The sequence below is a fragment of the Salvelinus fontinalis genome, chromosome 20 (assembly GCF_029448725.1).
Source record: "Salvelinus fontinalis isolate EN_2023a chromosome 20, ASM2944872v1, whole genome shotgun sequence".
Taxonomy (NCBI): domain Eukaryota; kingdom Metazoa; phylum Chordata; class Actinopteri; order Salmoniformes; family Salmonidae; genus Salvelinus; species Salvelinus fontinalis.
The window spans coordinates 18,188,962-18,211,215 of record NC_074684.1 but is presented as its reverse complement, the minus strand read 5'-3'; the positions used below and the strand labels follow the sequence as shown (position 1 = coordinate 18,211,215).

General features: G+C 42.4%; 1 protein-coding gene across 2 annotated transcripts in view; it reads left to right on the top strand.

Moving 5' to 3' along the window:
- The first annotated feature begins 461 nt into the window (after window positions 1–461).
- Window positions 462–22,254, top strand: part of LOC129817436 (atypical kinase COQ8A, mitochondrial-like) — a 29,047-nt gene continuing 7,254 nt past the window's right edge. Inside the window, exons 1-6 of one of the 2 annotated variants that reach the window (XM_055872678.1) lie at window positions 462–586; window positions 12,146–12,303; window positions 12,770–13,165; window positions 13,258–13,324; window positions 18,600–18,662; window positions 21,150–21,275. In XM_055872678.1, the coding sequence (XP_055728653.1) occupies window positions 12,163–12,303; window positions 12,770–13,165; window positions 13,258–13,324; window positions 18,600–18,662; window positions 21,150–21,275 (793 nt within the window). In that variant the 5' untranslated portion in view covers window positions 462–586; window positions 12,146–12,162. Of the gene's footprint in view, window positions 587–12,145; window positions 12,304–12,769; window positions 13,166–13,257; window positions 13,325–18,599; window positions 18,675–21,149; window positions 21,276–22,254 lie in introns of both variants that reach the window. The other variant, XM_055872677.1, reaches the window with a different exon arrangement.

The following is a 22,254-nucleotide window of genomic DNA, read 5'->3' as shown; positions in this document are numbered from 1 at the left end:
ATGTAGAAGCACGGTGGCTAGGATAAACTCCCTAGTGAGGCAGGAGCCTAGGAAGAAACCTACAGAGGAACCAGGCTATGTGAGGGTATAATTTAATTTGATGGTCTTCTAGACTACTACATTCCTGTAAGACAACTAATAAAATCAATTGATCCCCGTGACTTGTATCTCTCTAATAGACACGTTTAGTTTGTAAACTATTACATTTTTGATCCATGATAGAGAAGGTCTAGCTATTCCCATTTGTAACTAACTGTACATTGTCATAAGTAGCTTCCTTATTTTTCTCTGTCCAGAGCAAAGACTGTTCTGACTTTTCATTGGCTTTAAACTTGGAGAGTACACCCTTTTCTTGGAAGATTGGCCAATGAGGGATCATGATTCAGCCACCACCTCTCCAAAACCTGCTTCGCTTAGCGCACGACCAATAGGAGATGTTTAGGGGCGGGTTAAAAGCCCTCTCACAATCACGGTTTAGCGTAGGTAAACAGCGTTTACCTCATGGTGTAAGACAAGACACACTGTTTAGGCCTTTAGGGGACGAGGTAGCATTGAAAAGACAACTAGACAGTCGCAATTACTGGGGGTAAGTGCATTATTTTCCATATTACAAGTAGCATAATGGAATAAATACGTATTCATTTGACAATTTGGACATTGCAGCATTGGCGAAAAAAACATATAATCTGCCTTGAAACGTGACCTAATTCTCAACTCCACGATATGTAGCTATTGTAACTAGCTACATCACATCTGAGTTGAGAATAGCTGGCCAATGTTATCAGAATAGCTTTATAACGTATCCTAATGTCGGTGAACACAAACAGCCTAACGTTAGCTAGTTTACTTACGTCGTGCGAAATATTTTATGCAAGTCTTTGACGAAATCCAAAAATGTTTACTGGCCACTTCACCTGCTTAGTCGATGTTGTTGTTTGCTTGTTTGTCTAGACTCAGTCATGATGCACAGTGGAAGTAATACAACATGAAACTAACTGGCATCAAACTTTCATGTGCGCCAGAAAGCAAGCGCACAGGTCGGAATCTTCTGGCTAATGCATTCTCTGCTAGCTGGTGTGACATTCGGCCAACAGTAGGTCATTTGTACACATTTTCCTGCATGCATTTCAATCAGCTTGTAGACGTGAATGACAACTGTGTTTTGAAACAGTCAATTTCCATAAAAGGCAGAGTAATCGCACCTTGACTACTGTTCAGTCGTGTGGTCAGGTGCCACAAAAAAGGACTTATGAAAATTACAATTGGCTCAGAACAGGGCAGCACGGCTGGAGAGATTGACTTCATTACTACTTTCGTTTATGACATGTTGAATGCACCAAGCTGTTTGTCTAAACTACTGGCACACAGCTCAGACACCCATATATACCCCACAATACATGTCACAAGAGGTCTCTTCACAGTCCCCAAGTCCAGAACAGACTATGGGAGGCACACAGTACTACATAGAGCCATGACTACATGGAACTCTATTCCACATCAAGTAACTGATGCAAGCAGTAAAATTAGATTTAAAAAACTGATAAGAAAGACCTTATAGAACAGCAGGGAATGTGAAGCAACACAATCATTGGCACAGGCACACACACACGATAACATACGCACTATACGTACACGTGGATTTAGTACTGTAGATATGTGGTAGGGGCCTGAGGGCACACAGTGTGTTGTGAAATCTGTGAATGTAATGTTTTTAAAATTGTATAAACTGCCTTAATTGTGCTGGACCCCAGGAAGAGTAGCTGCTCCTTTGGCTAATGGGGATCCATAATAAATACAAATCATGAGCATTAAGAAGAATCATCTACGCTATATTGGTAGTTTTGCCTGAAGGACAAAACTCTGTCAATGGTCACAAAGGCCAGGGCTAGAAGAGGAGCTCAGCTGGCCCATAAACAACATTCTGTATCAGTGTCAGTCGTTCCACATGCAGACTACAGGCCTGGTTATTTTCAAAGTGAAGGACTACCTACCAGTATGTGTCTGCAAATAGGCTACATTAAATGTGTATGCATTGTTAAAATACTGTAGCAAGCCAGATACTATGTGTCCTTTACTATCAGTTAAAATTAAATGGATACTATGCATTGCACACTGTACAGTGTGAGGACATTGAATTGTACAGTACAAGCTTTGAATGTCATACTGTAAAGCAGATAGTTTGCTTGATTGGGTTGTTAACCTACTGCATTGCCTTCTTTTCATGGTTTGTAACTTTAAATTCTGGATTTAAGTTAAGAGTTGTCTAGTATTCTTATCAGTGGTTGCTTTTATCAATGTGATCAATAGAGAAAGCAGTGACCTACTTAATGCAATCAAATCCAATCATACTGTAGTTGCAGATGAAATCTCATGTTGATTTTGGTGCAGAGGCCACCTCAAGGAGAGAGAGAGAGCTATCTTGTTATGTTGAACATCAAGTGGCAGCTATGGTATGTGCTATAGGTCAAGGTCTAATCCAAGGTGTCATTAGATAAGATATGGCATGTAGGCCTCCCGAGTGGCGCAGCGGTCTAAGGCACTGCATCTCATTGCTGGAGGCGTCACTACACACCCTGGTTCGATTCCAGGCTGTATCACAACTGGCCGGGATTGGGAGTCCCATAGGGCGGCGCACAATTGGCCCAGCATCGTTAGGGTTTGGCCGGGGTAGGCCGTCATTGTAGATAAGAATTTGTTCTTAACTGACTCTCCATGTCTGGTGAGTATGCAGGCCATGAGAGAACTGGGACATTTTCAGCTTCCAAGAATTGTGTACAGATCCTTGCGACATGGGGCTGTACATTATCAAGCTGAAACATGAGGTGATGGCGGCAGATGAATGGCATGACAATGGGCCTCGGGATCTCATCACGGTATATCTGTGCATTCAAATTGGGCAACCAACGTTGTGAACAGAGTGCCCCATGGTGGACGTGGAGTTACGGTATGGGCAACCATAAGCAACGGACAACAAACACAATTGCATTTAATCGATGGCAGTTTGAATGCATATAGCCCATTTGTATTTGGCTGCTCTTCATAATCACAACCACTTTTCCACCCTGGCTTTCGCTATCTGATATGTCCTGTTGTTTACACTCACACTCAAGTAGCCTATCTATCTCATGAGGAGAGGCCATTGTTGCTGTGCAGAGCTAGGCACGTGGGCTCTTAGACTGGCAGGAACAATAGGACAATTGTGGTGATATATTGGATAGTAGTGTAGGTGAATGTAAACAGCACACGTGGAAGATAACAATTTCCACTGCTAAAAATATTATTTTCGGTTAGACAAGCTGTTCCTCTTTATCAAATGGGAACTTGCACAATTCAGCCTTCTATTACATAATCAACTGTAGCTTGGCAATATCCTTATGTTTTGCAACAGATTGACACAAACACATTCCTTCTCTGAATACCAACGTGCATGTGGATCAGGCACTGACCTACAGACTGCTTTCAATTGTCTTACAAAAACATTAATTGACCTCAGGAATAAGCCACTCAACAATCCTTTGGTATTCTTTTTAATTAGACCGCTGGTTAATACAGTCCCAAAATGTTTTGCATGTCAGCAGTCAAGTTTTCAAGCTATATGCTACGTTAAAAAAAAACTGGGAACTCGGAAATCTCAGACTTCAGTGCATTCAAGACAACTGGGAACTCAGAGAATAAAAAGGTGCTCTGACTGGGAAAAATAGTTTTGAACGGAGAACCAACTTTTTCCCCTTTGACTTGAGCAACAATACATCCTATTGGTCCAAAAGCAGTTGTGTTGAGGCTTGGCATCACCCATACAGCTGTAAGAAATATGCCTACTGAATAACTAGGCTAAATCATAAAGCAGTGGAATGCTATGGCACTCCCACATGCCTAGCCTAAACAGGTTCCTTGTGAGTTGAACTGCCAAGGTACAGAAAGGTGTTTCCTCCTACTCCCTTCGAATCACCCTCAGCGGGTTGGGAAAACCGGATGCATCTGGTTTTCAAGGGAAATTGACGCGACTAAAGCTTCTGGATGTTAACAAGGTGACACTCCACAGCATTTCACTTGCATTTGTGAATAAAAATAGTAAAGTAGTATCACATTTATAGTAAAATAAATGCTGCAGTAGCAGTTTAAGTATTTCCGCCATTTTGATTCATAGCTGGTAAATGAATCACACAAAATCTTAACTATGAATCCTATATAGCCTAATCCACTTCGTGTTGCAACACCGCCTGGCTGGGGCTGTGCGCAAGTGAAGAGCTGCGCACAGACATAAAAGTTTATTTTAATTTACTTGAACGGTTTCTTGGCTATTTACATTGTTTTGTTCAAGTTAAGTTGTTTTTCTATTTGAGTTTCAACTGCTAGGGAAGAGAAGACGACGCTTCTACTAGTCAGACTCAATCTCACAGGCACAAACATGTCGTGACGCGCTACCATGGTAACCTCCCGCCCTTAAATATCTGTGAAATTTTGGTTAAGAGACACACACACACACACAAATTAAATGAAACAATATACCACATTACTTGTTACTTGTAAAACATGTATATTGTTTTAAAAACATTACAAAGCATGCTCATCTTTTTTGCGTTATGTTGGTGTAATTTTAGCAGGGGAAAATATATATATTTTTTAATCTACCTGCCACATTGGCTGGTGGACCAAAAAGTAAATGTTATGCCCTGCTCCCTTTGTACTCTACCACAGCAGCTCACAATAGTTTTACACCTCACTATCCCTGAGTCAGATTATTTACTGCAAACCTACTCGTAGTTACACTGCATACAACTGCTTTTTATTTCTAGCTGGTGTCACAGGAGCTCACAATAGTTTTACACCTCACTATCCCTGAGTCAGATTATTTACTGCAAACCTACTCGTAGTTACACTGCATACAACTGCTTTTTATTTCTAGCTGGTGTCACATAATACGTCTTGAGATTTGGATGAAAGTGCTGGAGCTGCTCTCTGCCAAACTCCAAGAGTAGGTCTTAAATCAGACTTGAAAGACCCTGTCACTTCACTGGCATGGGTGCATCTCACTGGAACTCATGGCTCAGTCATGGTTCCTATTACTGTATCTGATCTCAAAAGGTAGCCTCACCGTGGAGAACCAGAGATACAGAACACAGTTAATGCAACCCAGACTAGACTTGTACTTATTGAGTTAGGAGAAGGGTGTGCCAATCACATGCATACTAAACAAGCCTCACATGCACTGCAGTCGTCTCAAATCAGCCCCACATCCCCCAAGCACGTGCGGTCGCACACACACACACACACACACACACACACACACGCACATACACACATTACATGCCTGTGCATTGCAATTCCCCACCTTCCTCCATTTTGTTGTTTTATTCATCATGTACAGACGTGAGAGTCAGGGTCAGGTCTGAGCAGCAAAAGGTTGGATTATTTTAGTGCCAGCCAGAAAGTCATTTTGGGAGATTTTATCTGGAGCAGAGTAGCCTGTGTATATGTGTTAGAGGTCGACCGATTTAATCGGCACGGATGGTTAATTAGGGCCGATTTCAAGTTTTCATAACAATCGGTAATCGTATTTTTGGGATGCCGATTATGGCCGATTACATTGCATTCCACGTGGAAACTGCGTGGCAGGCTTGACCACCTGTTACGCGAGTGCAGCAAGGAGCCAAGGTAAATTGCTAGCTAGCATTAAACTTATAAAAAACAATCAATCTTCACATAATCACTAGTTAACTACACATTGTTGATTATACACTGCTCAAAAAAATAAAGGGAACACTTAAACAACACAATGTAACTCCAAGTCAATCACACTTCTGTGAAATCAAACTGTCCACTTAGGAAGCAACACTGATTGACAGTAAATTTCACATGCTGTTGTGCAAATGGAATAGACAAAAGGTGGAAATTATAGGCAATTAGCAAGAAACCCCCAATAAAGGAGTGGTTCTGCAGGTGGTGACCACAGACCACTTCTCAGTTCCTATGCTTCCTGGCTGATGTTTTGGTCACTTTTGAATGCTGGCGGTGCTTTCACTCTAGTGGTAGCATGAGACGGAGTCTACAACCCACACAAGTGGCTCAGGTAGTGCAGCTCATCCAGGATGGTACATCAATGCGAGCTGTGGCAAGAAGGTTTGCTGTGTCTGTCAGCGTAGTGTCCAGAGCATGTAGGCGCTACCAGGAGACAGGCCAGTACATCAGGAGACGTGGAGGAGGCCGTAGGAGGGCAACAACCCAGCAGCAGGACCGCTACCTCCGCCTTTGTGCAAGGAGGAGGAGGAGGAGCACTGCCAGAGCCCATGCTTGGGGTCATTGTCCATTTGGAAGACCCATTTACAACCAAGCTTTAACTTCCTGACTAATGTCTTGAGATGTTGCTTCAATATATCCACATTTTCCTTTCTCATGATGCCATCTATTTTGTGAAGTGCACCAGTCTATCCTGCAGAAAAGCACCCCTTTGCTGCAAAGCCTTTCAGGTTATGTCGATATAGGACTGGTTTTACTGTGGATATAAATACTTTTCTACCTGTTTCCTTCAGCATCTTCACAAGGTCCTTTACTGTTGTTCTTGAATTGATTTACACTTTTCGCGCCAAAGTATGTTCATCTCTAGGAGACAGAACGCGTCTCCTTCCTGAGCGGTATGACAGCAGCGTGGTCCCATGGTCTTTATACTTGCGTACTATTGTTTGTACAGATGAATGCGGTACCTTCAGGCGTTTGTAAATTGCTCCCAAGGATGAACCAGACTTGTGGAGGACGACAGTTTTTTTTCTTCTGATTTCTTTTGATTTTACCATGATGTCAAGCAAAGAGGAACTGAGTTTGAAGGTAGGCCTTGAAATACATCCACAGGTACACCTTCAATTGACTCAGGCTAATTTACATAATTTATCAGAAGCTTCTAAAGCCACATAATTTTGGGGAATTTTCGAAGCTGTTTAAGACACTAAGTTGACTGTGAATGTAAACTTCTGACCCACTGGAATTATGATCCAGTGAATGATAAGTGAAACAATCTGTCTTTAAACAAATGTTGGAAAAATTACTTGCGTCATTCACAAAGTAGATGTCCTGACTGACTTGCCAAAACTATCGTTTGTTAACAAGACATTTGTGGAGTGGTTGAAAACGAGTTTTAATGACTCCAACCTTAGTGTATGTAAACTTCCGACTTCAACTGTCTATGATTTTTCGATTTTTATATAATCGGTCGACCTCTGTGTGGGTGGTTTGTGTGATTTTGAATACAGGGGAAGTCTGGCTGGCTAGTGTGCAGTAGATACTCTGTTGCCAAATTAATGAGGCCAAGTTATGGTGGTGACCTTGTTTCCAGATTTAAAATCTCGGAGTGAGGGCGTCCTTGAAATGAAATTGTATACAGCGCCTTCAGAAAGTATTCACACCACCACCATTTCTTCATTTTTTTTGTGTCTTACAACCTGAATTTAAAATGTTCTTAAATTTAGATTTTTTTTGTCACTGGCCTACACACAATACCCCATAATGTCAAAGTTAAACATTTTTTTATATATATACAAATGAATGAAAAGCTGAATTATACCCCTTTGTTATGGCAAGCATAAATAAGTTCAGGAGTAAACATTTGTTGTCACATAAGTTGTATGGACTCTGTGTGCAATAAGTGTTTAACATGATCTTTGAGTGACTACCTCATCTCTGTACCCCACACATACAATTATCGGTAAGGCCCCTCAGTCGAGCAGAGAATTTCAAACACAGATTAAACCACAAAGACCAGGGAGGTTATTAATTACATTTTGGATGATGTATCAATACACCCAGTCACTACAAAGATACAGGTGTCCTTCCTAACTCCGTTGCTGGAGAGGAAGGAAAACACTCAGGTTAGGGCCTCATGGTGAAAACCATAATTGACAGAGTGAAAAGAATGAAGCCTGTACAAAAATATATTCCAAAACATGCATTCTTTTTGCAACAAGGCACTAAAGTAATACTGCAAAAATGTAGCAAAGCAATTAACTTTTTGTCCTGAATACAAAGTGTTATGTTTGGGGCAAATCCATTACAATGCAATACCGAGTACCACTCTCTATATTTTCTAGCATTGTGGTGGTTGCACCATGTTATGGGTATGCTTGTCATCATTAAGGACTGAGGAGTTTTTCAGGTAAAAAAAATGAGATGAATGGCGATATGCACAGGCAAAATTCTAGAGGAAATCTGGTTCAGTCTGCTTTCCACCAGACACTGGGAGATTAATTCAATAACCTATAACACAAGGCCAAATCTACACTGAAGTTGCTTACCAGGAAGATGGTGAATGTTCCTGAGTGGCCAAGATACAGTTTTGACTTAAATCTACTTGAAAATCTATAGCAAGACCTGAAAATGGTTGTCTATCTTTTTAGTGATAGGGGGCAGTATTTGGAAATTCGGATGAATGACGTGCCCAAAGTAAACTGCCTGTTACTCTGGCCCAGAAGCTAGGATATGCATATACTTTTTAGCATTGGATAGAAAACACTCTGACGTCAATTACACAAAAATGAGATTTCTGTATTTATTTTTCAATAAATTTGCTAAAACAACAACCAGACAGTCCTAGCAAAATAATTTATTGAGAAATTGCTCTTTGCTAATGTAGCAGATGTTATCGTACCTCTCTTGCATTGTGTTTTTAAAGAAAGGACTGTCCAGCCAGTGAGCCCAGTTGATTGGTAGTTTACTCTGACGATAGACACAAGGAACCACATTAAATGTGCAGGACAACAGTCTGTTGATGGCTGTAGATTCGTGAGTCGTCGCTTGCATGTCAATATCAGACTGGGTATTTTGAAGTCAAACATAACAATGACAAAAATAGTACAAAATACAATAAATGTAATAAGTACCTGACGATAGACACAAGGAAGCATATTAGATGTGCAGGACTCCCGAGTGGCACAGTGGTCTAAGGCACTGCATCGCCGTGCGTAAGGGTCACTGTAGCCCCGGGTTGGATCCTAGGCTGTGTCACAGCCGGCCGTGACCGGGAGACCCATGAGGCGCCACACACTTGGCCCAGAGTCGTCCGGGTTAAGGGGGGGGGGGGTTTGGCTAACCTTGTCCCATCGTGCTCTAGCGACCCCTTGTGCAAGCTGACTATGTCGTCAGTTGGATGGTGTTTCCTCCAACACATTGGTGAAGCTGGCTTCCGGGTTAAGCAAGTAGTGTGTCAAGAAGCAGTGAGGCTTGTCAGGGTTGTGTTTTGGAGGACACATGCTATCGACCTTTGCCTCTCCCGAGTTCATAGGGGAGTTGCAGTGATGACACGACTGTAACTACCAATTGGATATCATGAAATTGGAGAGAAAAAAGTAAAAAAAAAAAAAAAAGATGTGCAGGACGATAGAATATTGATGGCTGTAGATTCAGGATTTGTCTTAGCATGGAAATAACTGAATTAGCAGAGAGCTAATGCGTGTAAAGTGTTGGTCCCATGTTTCATGAGCTGAAATAAAAAATCCTGTGTGTGCGCACACATCAGGACATGTAGATAGTGAACTCGTACACATTTTAAATATGAAAGTAGTGAACAGTATTTCAGAGCGTGACCTACCGCTTGCATGTCAATATCAGACTGGGGAGAGTTTACATTTGCGATCTCCGCCAATCAGAAAGCATGACCAATTGCATAATATTTTAATGATACAGTGCATTCGGAAAGTATCCAGACACCTTCACCTTTTCCACATTTTGTTACGTTACAGCCTTATTCTTAAATTTATTAAATTGTTTTGTTTTACTCAGCAGTCTACACACACTATCACCATAGTGACAAAGCAAAAACTGCCATTTAGAAATGTTTGCAAATGTATAAAACATTTACTGAAATATCACATTTACATAATTATTCAAACCCTTTACACAGCTTGGCACACCTGTATTAGGGGAGTTTATCCCGTTCTTCTCTGCAGATCCCCTCAAGCTCGGTCAGGTTGGATGGGGACAGCACAGCTGTTTTCAAGTCTCTCCAGAGATGTTCAATCAGGTTCAAGTCCGGGCTCTGGCTGGGCCACTCAAGGACATTCAGAGACTTGTCCCGAAGCCACTCCTGCGTTGTCTTGGCTGTATGCTTAGGGTCGTTGTCCTGTTGGAAGGTGAGCCAGTCTGAGATACTGAGTGCTCTGGAGCAGGTTTTCATCAAGGATCTCTCTGTACTTTGCGCCGTTCATATTTCCCTCGATCATGACTAGTCTCCCAGTCCCTGCTGCTGAAAAACATCCCCACAGCATGATGCTGCCACCACTGTAGGGATGCTGCTTCACTGTAGGGATGGTATTGGCCAGGTGATGAGCAGTGACTGGTTTCCTCCAGACATGACGCTTGGCATTCAGGCCAAAGAGTTCAAGCTTGTTTTAATCAGACTAGAGAATCTTGTTTCTCATGGTATGAGAGTCCTTTTTGGTAATGCTTTTTTCTGTGGAGTGGCTTCCGTCTGGCCACTCTACCATAAAGGCCTGATTGGTGGAGTGCTGCAGAGATGGTTGTCCTTCTGGAAGGTTCTCCCATCTCCACAGAGGAACTGGAACTCTTGTCAGTGTGATCATTGGGTTCTTGGTCACGTCCCTGACCAAGGCCCTTCTCTCTTGATTGCTCAGTTTGGCTGGGCTGCCAGCTCTAGAAAGAGTCTTGGTGGTTCCAAACTTCTTCCATTTAAGAATGATGGAAGTCACTGTGTTCTTGTACCTTCAATACTGCAAAGAAATGTTTGTACCCTTCCCCAGATCTGTGCCTCGACACAATCCTGTCTCTGAGCGCTACGGAAAATTCCTTCGACCTCATGGCTTGGTTTTTGCATTGACATGCACTGTCAACTGTGGGGCCTTATGTAGACAGCTGTGTGCCTTTCCAAATCATGTCCAATCAATTTAATTTACCACAAGTGGACGCCAATCAAGTTGTAGAAACATCTCAAGGATGATCAATGGAAACAGGATGCACCTGAGCTCTTTCGAGCTTCATAGCAAAGGGTCTGAATAGTTATGTAAATTAGGTTTTATTTATTTTTTCTACATTTGCAAAAATGTTTATCACCCTGATTTTGCTTTTTCATTCTGGGGTATTGTAGATTGGGGATTGTTATTTATTTTTAAATCCATTTTAAAATATGGCTATAATGTAACAAAATGTGGAAAAAGTGAAAGGGGCTGAATACTTTCCGAATGCACTGTATGTAACTTCAACCAACCAATACATTGAATACTTATTTCTGCAGTGTCAAGTGGAGAAACAACCAACCATGTTACACTAAGAAGCAATTTTTTCCCTCTTCATTTTAATTGATTTTCAATCACAGAAAGTTAAGGTACCCAGAAATGATATTGAGATAGATTGCTGCATCTGACCTTTAAGGCCAGCCCAGTTATATAATTTACAGCAATGAGATTTGAAAAGGGCAGATATTACACTTTTCAGTGGCCTTTCTCTATTTCACTCACTGCTGGAAGATACTTGCAGGTATGACTACAATATATCTCAAAATAATGAATAATAAGGTCCAGCACTGAGAGCCAGCACTGAGAGCCAGCACTGAGAGCCAGGCTGTACTTTCCATGCGAAGTCTTCCTGTTTGCTTCCAGATAATCTTACTGTGAAGCTGAAACGTGTTTGTTGTAACGTAACACCTGTTATTCCCTGTGTAGCCCTGGCGTTGGAAGTCGTTACCTAAAGGTTTGTCCCCTTGAGTGAAAACATGTTTAACCTTTGCGAGGTTGTCTTGGCTGGGATGAGCGTTGATAACAGCTGTGTTTTGCTGCCTGCCCGACCAGGCACTCTCTAGTTGTTGACTGACAGCAGTGCTGACCTGATAGCTGGCTATTAGCATGTGAGACTTAAACCTCAGCCAATGGCCTGTAGTGGTGTGACTTTCATGTCCTCCGATAGGCCATTGGTGACCATACACGATTTTTATTCCACCAGTATGATTCATCTCCTTTCCCTTGGTCACGCTGTTATATTCACTATTGAATTGACATTTAATGTTATGAAGGTTTGTCTTTAGATTATACAAGAAGACTTGCAGCACAACTACTTTCAGTACATCTAGCCTCAGACTGTTGTATGTATGTACATACTGTCGACTTTATGTAACCCCCTTTTATGTAATCTTTCCACGTCTCTGTTCTAGGTGTGAGGGAGACCATCATGGCAGGCGACATGATGTTGGTGATGCGTGGCTTGACCAAGCTGAGCCAGGCCATCATGGAGACTCAGGCCAACACCCTGCGTAATGGAGGAGCCCAGGCCATGGCCCAGAGCATGGGAGTAGCCATGCAGAAGATGCAGGTGGGCACAGCAGGAGATTAATGGGGGTAGTGGACAACAGTGATTGTTACAAAGATTCTGTATTTTTCATTGTCAGACAACACCTCCAGTAGCCAGATCTAAAATGGATGACAGAGCTTCAGTGTCAAATAGCTTCCTATCCTTCCTTTGTGCCTAATCTAATTTAGACTAAGCACAACAAAAGGTTGATTCATAGATTTTTGGAATATTATCATGGCTGAGTTATTTGATCGGAGTAGTACAATGGAGAACTAAGCCCCCGCAAAGCATGCTGGGGTATAAATACAGTTTGACTTGAGATCAGATTTATAAATGTATTTCTTTTTACCAGATGACCTGAAAATATCTCGGGCTGAGTTTTTCTTGGTCAGGAAACATGGTCAAGAAAAACTCTGGCCCTATCCATACCAGTGAAACCACACCAAGCTCCTCATTGACCTCTTTCACTTCTGTGTATCTGTTCAAGGAGTTTGGTGGGCAGCAGCAGCAGAGTGCGTCTGATGACTTCCCAGCAGACATGGACAGCAAGTATGACTTCTCTGGAGCAGAAGGAAGCAACATGGACAGTGGGGAACACGTGGGGTCAGGGTTCCGGGATGAGGGGGGCTTCTCATCGGAGGGGACAGAGAGCGCAGACGGAGCGACCAGCGGGACATACAATGGCCAGGTCTCAGTAAAATCCAAGCTCTTTGATGGCTACAAGGACCCCAGCAGCCAGTTCTCAGGACAGATCCGTTCCTACCGATCCTATAGCTCCTACCGCTCCTATCACCAGGACGGCTCGGGGGTTGGGGGCCTCACGGCCGAGGACATGGAGAAGGCCAGGGAGGCCAAGAGGAACGAGAAACCACACAAACAAATGGTACATCTACACCTCATCTCACTGTTAACTGTGACTCCGAGATGTGCTGAGTGTGTATCTTGTCTACCATTGTGTTGTTCTCTCTGTTTTAGCTCAGTGAGAGGGCACGAGAGAGAAAGGTACCCGTGACACGGTTAGGGAGACTGGCCAATTTTGGAGGTAAGGTTTCACATTATTTTGGTTTCTACTGTGCTCTTACAAATGTCAAGTGTATTATGTTGTATTTTTAGGAGGGGAAGGTACTGAACATTTTATTGGGTCAGTAACATGTTGCTGTTGACTACATTGCTTTGAGTGTTAAGAATTTGATCCTCGTAACTTGGGAACATTGATTTGGTGACATCAGCATAATGACAGATAGTGCTTTATTTCATCTTTGTTTCTTGCTTGAGCTCACCTTTTATCCCCCTTTTCATTTCATCCAAACATCACATTAAAGGAAAAGTATTGTACAACTGATCAACACATGCCAAACCTTCTCTCCTACCCAAAAACGTTTAGTGACCATCGTTGCTGTAACCAGTGTCAAGATTTACAATTAGAGCATGTATTTTTGAACCTTCTTACGTCATAAAGGGGGGATGGTCGATGATGAGAGCTCTCCAAGAAGGCAGAGGGACGGGGAGATTTGAATGCGGTGACCCAAGAGGGTAGATAGTTTGTATTGTTTCTTTGCAGAATTCTAGGGTGGCTGGACAGAGCTAGGTGACGTGAAGGTTAGTTGTCTAGAGTGTTGTGACTACGGTGCGAACAGATGTTGGTATCAATCCCATTCTGTGCATTTTGTGTCGAGTTCTAGATGCTCTGTGCATGATCCTGTAATGTTAAGTTGTGGTTTAGGGTTGTTAGTGGGTTCTCCTCTGAGACCTGTCCTCTTCCCTTGACAGCTTGAGGCCTGGAGGTTAATCTGCACTTTGACCAGTAATAGGCCTGCAAAGCAGACTGCAGATTAGCTACTAGGGAGTTCTTAACTAGTCTGCTAGTGCCAGTCAGCTTCTGCCTCTTCAGAGAGACACCTTTACTGTTATCAATCTGACCTGTACTACACTAGCTGAAAGCTCCTGTTTTTTTTCTCAGTGTGAATGATATTTATTTTCATGGTTTTAGCAGTGTTTTATGTCATCAAAGGCTGTTTTATTTGGCTACCTGTAGATGGATGGATGTATTGATATGGTGTTGAGAAGATCAAATTGTATTGGTCACATACACATTTAGCAGATGGTATTGCGGATGTAGTACAACTATTGTGTTCCTAGCTCCAACAGTGCAGTAATATCTAACAGTACACAACAATACACACAAATTCAAAGTAAAAGAATGGGATTAAGAAATATAGAAATATTAGGACGAGCAATGTCTGAGTCCGGAGTATAAATATATACTGTGTTGTGTGTGTGTACAGTATTCCATCTACTACAGCTGTAGATGGGACGCAACGAGCTGTCTGTCATGTAAGCACTATGATATCTGAGCGTCCCACCACATCACCTTGGCCTGTGACTGAATAGGAGGAGACCAGAACACTACAGATGTAGGCAGCAGAGGCTGAATGAGTCAGAGCTCATGTTATGATAAAGGGAGGTAGCGGGATTAATGTGAGCAGCATCTCTAGCTGATATCCTGGCCTGGGTACAGCTGATCTCTGGGATCTGGACTGACAGCCGGCCCTGGCCTGCCCCGGCCTAGGTCATCCATCTCTTTGCCAGCATGCTGCACATTTTGTGGCTGTTTGGGAGGTTATCAGATCCACGCAGCGAGCCGATACACAAGTGAGAGGAAAGCCACTTAGGTGCACCTCTGGGTCCATACATGGCCCTGACACCTTCTGTATACATTACAGGACCAGCTCTGGCATTCTCTATCTGTCAGGGCACCGCACTACCACAAGCATCATGGGAGGTTGGGGGGTGGGGCGGGTCTCGGAGAGGGATCTGCTGACGGATCACTCCATCATTCAGCTGGAAATCAGGGTTGCCGGGTTTGGGGGCATTTGAGTGATGTAGGTCTCAATAGACGGACACCTGTCAGTCCAGCACTCTGGAGCCTTATTGATCTGCTCTCCCTCCCCATCATGGCTCAGGGGGATACCTGGTAGGCTGGCAACCGAGCCCAGGGCCCGCTCCTCCAGGGGAAAAGTGCTATACTGTCCCCCGAGGACTGACCAACAACTGGTCACACGTTGAGATAGCTGCTGACAGGCTATCCAGTTCCTGATGTCTGTTAGTCAGTGAACCAATGTGAGAGAACACCAAGCCATGCAGGTTTCCTCTTCTGTTCTCTCCTGGTTGTTATTGTGGGTTGGATTATGGATACATAAATTAACACCATGCTCTCTGAGTTTCAGTTCCCTTTGACAGGTACTCATGATGCTTCAGGAAACACCACACATGGATGCTTCCATGGAGAGATTGTAGTCTTACCACTGAAGTTAGCAGGATGTTCAGAAGTTGTCTGACCTGTTGTCTTTTTATGAACCCCCAGGCCCCGCTGTTATTGTCATGTCCTAAACAAGCCATCTATTTTTCACCATAAACAAAACTCTCTATTTCTGTAAGGTGACCAGGGTGATCTATTTCTGTAAGGTGATCAGGGTGAGCCTGCAGCTTTGAGGTATGACAGTGTCAGGAGCTGATGGCGCAACTCAGTGTCACCCGTTTGAACTTCTGCAGGATTCTTTGACTTGACTGATAGAAGGACTTAGTCAGCTACTGCTCAGGAAGTTGAGCTATGATTGGATGCAGTTTACCAAGAAAGGAGCAATCCTGAGGGGGTCTATGGGTGTAAACAAGATATCCTAATATCATGGTGACGCTTTCTGAATGTGTAGCTTCGATTTATTTAGAGGACAACGTAACGTTAGTGAACAAATCGGTTGCTGAACATATTTCAGAGTAAAAATGATCTGAAGCCAGATTTGATTAGCATATATATATGCACACTATCAATTGTGTCCTGTCAACAACCCTTAGGGATCTCTCCAGTGTAGGAAGTGCTACTCAATCATTGACAAGATTACACACTACACACAGTGGTATTTGGGAGCACAGGTACGGCTGGCTGAAGGGGACAAGACTGGACTTGTTTTGGATATCTATCAAAGGTCACTGGTTCAAATTGTGCACGCTCGTTGACCACATTTAACTTAAAAGCATTTCAGGGGAGTCCTCAGGTGGTTTGTGCACAGTGATTTCTTATGGAGAGTATTACGTCACGGTGGAGTTATATAACATACTAGTGTAGTGTAGGAAGGCTGAACCGCGCCTTAACTTGTTTCTGTGCCATGTGGGTTGTGGTATAAAATGTTCTGAACTCAGCACTATTGATTAACATTTAAATGCCATGGAATGAGCCAGTGAGCTGTGATCTTCATTCTGTGCTGTAGATATGGATGCCCACCATATTCTCAGTACAGTGACACATTCTTTTTCTGTGCTCACATTCCTACTTGCTTATTGACTAGAAAGTAGAGAACGATCCCAGAATGAATCGCAAAGGGATTTTATGTTTGTTCATGGACTCGGTACTGGTACCCAATGCTTATAACCAAGTTACCGTTTCTCATTGTGTATTCATTATTACTTTTATTACGTGTTATTACTTTTCTATTACTTCTATATTTTCTTTCTCTCTGCATTGTTGGGAAGGGGCCCGTAAGTAAGCATTTCACTGTTAGTTAGCTGTTGTGATTTGATTTTAGATGTGCTATCCAAAGAGGAAACGGGGTGATTATTTAATAGATGACTGTTATTTAAAAAAAAAAAGGTAAAACAATCACTGACACCAAAAATACCTTCTACGTGTTTATTTATACTAAACTTCTGTTCATTTCTTAAGATAACATCTGTATGTAACTGAAAGTCTGAACTCAACTCCATCAGTGTCTTAAATAGACTAGAGTGGCATAAGTGAATGTCCCATGAGCTACCAGGAACTGATTTGACCTGACTGATGTATCATGGGAAGCAAAAGGCTGTGGGAAGCAATTTATAGGTGTACCTGTACAATATGGAAAATAAGAAAATGTACATATCAAAAGCTGGTTTGCCTTAAGGACGGCACAATCATCTGAATGTTGTAGACAGAAATAACATATAGGAGGTTGTCTACTCACTCTGCCCAGAGTGGCCGAAAATGCGCTTTGGTGATGAAATTTTACTTCCTTATGTTATTAAATACATTTTACCAAGACATATGATTTGTAAATGTTCTGAATCGTTTAGTGGGGTCTTTCTCTAACATACCATTAACATTATATCCTAAAAGTCAGGTTTTGTAACCTAATTAACCTAATACAGCTGATTAATAAGCACCGGGCTCTTTTGACATAGTGGAACAGGTTTCTCGTGACAACTTTTGAGGATTGTACATTTTGTGGTCGTCGTCTTCAAAGTTGTTTCTGCGGGTCGCAAGATTGGCATGAAACGAGCTGACATACATGTTAAAAGCTTGGTATACGCTCAGTGCTCCATTGACATTTCACAGATACTCTTGTTTTTGTGAGAAATCTTCGAAAAATAATCGGAAATTAATGCCATGTCTCAAAATCAATATCCGTCTTTCCTTTATTGTTTTATGTCCTTTGGATTCGAGAAGATGACGAGTTCAAAACATTTCCCCCTCATCGATCTACACACAATACCCCATAATGACAAAGCAAGGCTCGGGCTGGGCCACGCAAGGACATTCAGAGACTTGTCCCGAAGCCACTCCTGCATTGTTTTGGCTGTGTGCTTATTGTCGTTGTCCTGTTGGAAGGTGAGCCAGTCTGAGTTCCTGAGCACTCTGTAGCAGGTTTTCATCAAGGATTTCTCTGTACTTTTCTCTACGGACAATTCTTTCAACCTCATGGCTTGGTTTTTGCTCTGACATGCACTGTCAACTGTGGGACCTTCTATAGACAGGTGTGTGCCTTTCCAAATCATGTCCAATCAATTGAATTTACCACAGGCAGACTCCCAAGTTGTAGAAACATCTCAAGGATGATCAATGGAAACAGGATGCACCTGAGCTCAATTTCGAGTTTCATAGCAAAGGGTCTGAATACTTATGTAAATAAGTTATTTCTGTTTTTAATTTTAAATGTGCAAAAATGTCTGTAAACCTTTTTTCGCTTCATTATGGGGTAATGTGTGTAGATTGCCATTTTTTTAAATTCCATTTTAGAATTAAAAGGGGTCTGAATACTTTCCGAATGCACAATTAACATTATTTTACCCATCTGTCAAAATAAGCATTTTTGATTGGACACCCTACATATATAAAGCTGATATGATTCCTTATGCTACATGACAGAGAACCATGTCTGTTCTACACAAAATATTTCTATCTGAACGTCCTGTACATTGTACCCTACTGAATGACCCAGATCTTAACATCATGTTATGTCAGGATGGGATGTTGTGTGATTGTTAACACTGTGGGTTTGTATCTACAGGTCTTGCTGTAGGGCTGGGCTTTGGAGCGCTGGCTGAGGTAGCAAAGAAGAGTATGAGGCCAAGTGAGGAAAACGGTAACTGTTTAACATAAACTGATTTCTATGGTAACTGGAAACAGGCTTATGTTTCACATTACGTGTACAAGCCTGCACACTCACGTACTAGACACTTATCCAGCAGTAACATGCAGGCAATGCCCCTTTGACATGTCTGACATGATTTAATTCATCTAAGAATTACATTGTAACCTATTTCATTTGCATGCATTGGACGAGGGCATGATATGATGTCACCTATGCAGAGAGGCATAATAATTCCTATCATAATTCATTGTAGTTGAACACACTAGGCTATAGTTCTTAGACTCGACTGTAGTTGATGAGTGTTGTCTTAGTTCTTACAAAAAATAAGTGGAGGTGGTTTAGCAGTCTAATCTAGTGCAGGGGAGATGGACATTATAGAGCCATTCACAGAGCCAATTAGTACGGTTATTGTGGATAATCAGATTAATATAATGCTTTGCAAGAAGAATGATTTCCCTAATAATCCTGTTTTACATAGACACATCTGAAATCCGACTACCTGATGGTACTATGATAAAGGCAGAAAATCACCAATCAACATAAACGTTCTACCACTGCGACCATTTTATTTTTTGGAAGTTTGATTCTGAGTTCAATGTATAAGTGAAAACGACTTCTAAAAGGCATACATTCTGTTGTTCTGAACTCCTCACGTTAGAGGGAGGCTCGCTGGTGCGGGCACATGCGCAGATCAAATCGCTGAAACGCCGACTAGTGTGTTTACACGTCCTAATCATTTGAAAGATTGCTCAGAAAACCAGGCGTTTTAATCGGCGTACGCTTACTTCGATTTTGACCTTCCGCCGATTTTAAGATAAGCAGAGTAAGGTGTTTATATGACTATTGCATAGTCTGTCTACTGCTATAATCTGTTTAATATTTAATTATACTGTGCATGTAAACGTACTCATTGAGTGTATTTATATGCACAATAATAACTTGACATTAAACTTATTATGGTGGTAGGCTGTCTATGCCATATAAACACCTTACTCTGCTTATCTTAAAATCGGCCGAAGGTCAAAATCGAAGAAAGCGTACGCCGATTACAACCCCTTGTTTTCTTTTGAATTATTAGGACATGTAAACCACTTAATCGGCGTTCCAGTGGTGTATTTGATCTGCGCCTGTGCCAGCACCAGTAGCGCCTGCCTCCCTCTTTTGCACGAGTGAAGTGAGTTTGGAAAAACTAAAAGTACGCATCAATAGTTTTCCCCATGCAAACTTTATATGTCCAAACTCCAAATCAAATAGGCTTCGCCAAAAAAAATCACATGATTGGCAATTTTCTACATATATCAAAAGTCTTGTCAGGTAGCCTGATTTCAGATGTGTCCATGTAAAGAGGATTATTAGGGAAATAGTTCTTCTTGCAAAGCATGTAAACATTTTAAACATACTATTATATTAGTCTGACTATCAACAATAGTCATATTATTGTGTGCATGTAACTGTGCTCATTGTCTCCTTTAATACCCAGGAAGAGGGACAGTACATTGAATCTAGGGCTTTGAATTGAGATCAACCTTTAATCCAAGAAGTTATCAGAAATGATCAAGATTGATAAGTCAAACTTGATAAGTCATAGATGGTATTCAAGCTCACATTCATTCTAAAATGAGCACCATTTCTGCACAATACAGAGTGAGTATGTAGTGGTACGGTATAGTTTCATCAGAGCGCATAAGAAAAGAAAATCTTGATCTAATGTGGGGGAAACAGAGGAGCAGCAGACAGAGTAGCAGCAGTGTGCCTGAGCTTAGTCCTTTTTTAAAATCTCCTGCTCATAAAGCCTTAATACGCCCTGCTCCTGCTGTTGATGTCAGTGTGGCCCACTGACACACATTCTCCCCCTCACTCCACCTGGGCTGCCTGGCAGGCGTGGCCCTCTCTCCCTGCTTGAGGGCATCTGGGGGCTTCAAACCAGACAGACTGGTTCTGCTACACAAAACACAGCCTAGGACGCGAGGAGATTTTTTTTAGCCTGCTTTTAATCAAGTCAGTTGGTTTATGAAAATTCCCCGTTTTCTATAATTAATATGTTACATCGTACAAGCTGATACAATAACAGAATATGGACTAAACAAACATTCACGTCTCAGCAGTCTTCTAGTAAACACGTTTTAGTTGTCTCTCTGATTGATGGGAATGGGGTGCTCTGGACAGGGTGTGAGGAGAACGCTGGTGTTCTCTACCATGTCTTGAGAGAGTATCAATAGCGTGGAAGTGACACTTCTCTCACCGCATTAGGCCTTCTCCTCAGTCAGGAATCACCACTGGTTTGAGTAAATAGTGTTGCCGTTAGATGCTATTTATGAAAGCATTATCTCCCTTAAGCCAGACCTCCGCTATCTAACCCATGAGATTCAACATTAGTTTGCGTCTCACCAGGATAATCACTACAACTTCATTTTCCACGCCAACCTCGGAGTTTAGCATAGAGCTAACTGTTATTTCTCCCCTCAGCTGACAAGAAGGCCGTTCTGGACTCCAGTCCGTTCCTATCAGAGGCTAATGCAGAACGGATCGTCAGGACGCTGTGCAAGGTCCGTGGAGCCGCACTCAAACTGGGCCAGATGCTCAGCATTCAAGGTGACTACTGGCAATCCTTGATCCTGTGTGTTTTATTTGTGTCTGGGCCGTTCCCTCTGTTTACTGCCCTCTTCAGCTGTGTCTACTGTGCTGCAGCGTGGCAGGCTTCATGACCCTTAACCCTAGTGTCACGGGAATCATGAGTCCTCTTCATAACCTCTAGTGGGCCTCCCTCCAGCCTCTGTAGATCAGAGTTATTTCTGGCCTCTCCCACCTCACTGGCATCTATCTATTCATGCATCTCCCAGTTCACCACACCTCCGGTCAGATCACAACAACACACAACACTTATTTTAGCCTGGCTGGACCCTGCTGTGTTGCCCTTGACATTGACTTTTTACTGGCCTCCTAGCTTGCCAACTTGTCTGCTTGTCTATCTGGGTTGGTTGTTTGTTTTTGGGAATGTGAGTGGGGTTCTGATTTTAAAAATAGATTGCCCCCTGCACACAGCCTTGCCCGCCCTTCTGAGTGTTGGCACGCAAAGCGGTTATCCTCTCATAGCGCTGCCTGGCGCTGAGTCAGATTAGTGCTCTAAGTTTGGCAAGCAGGTACAGCTTTAGAGGGAAGCTTACCCCTCAAGCCCCTAATTTGAGTAGTTGCTACCCAGCCAAGCCTGCCTATAGGTCTGCATGGTCACCATGGTGATGGTGTCACAAATCCTGAGCATTGTAATGTGTAGGATATAGGGGAGAAAGGGTTTCTAACTGCTCCAGCTAGCTGGTAAACATTGTCACAGCATAAGATTAATGCAACTCAATGCACAGGGCAATGGGGGCGGCAGGTAGACTAGTGGTTAGCGTTGGGTCAGTAACCGAAAGGTTGCTAGATCGAATCCCCAAGCTGAAAAGGTAAAAATCTGTGGTTCTGCCCCTGAACAAGGCAGTTAACCCACTGTTCCTGGGCTGTCATTTAAAATAAGAATTTGTTCTTAATTGACTTGCCTAGTTAAATAAAGGTTAAATAAAAAATAAAACATTTT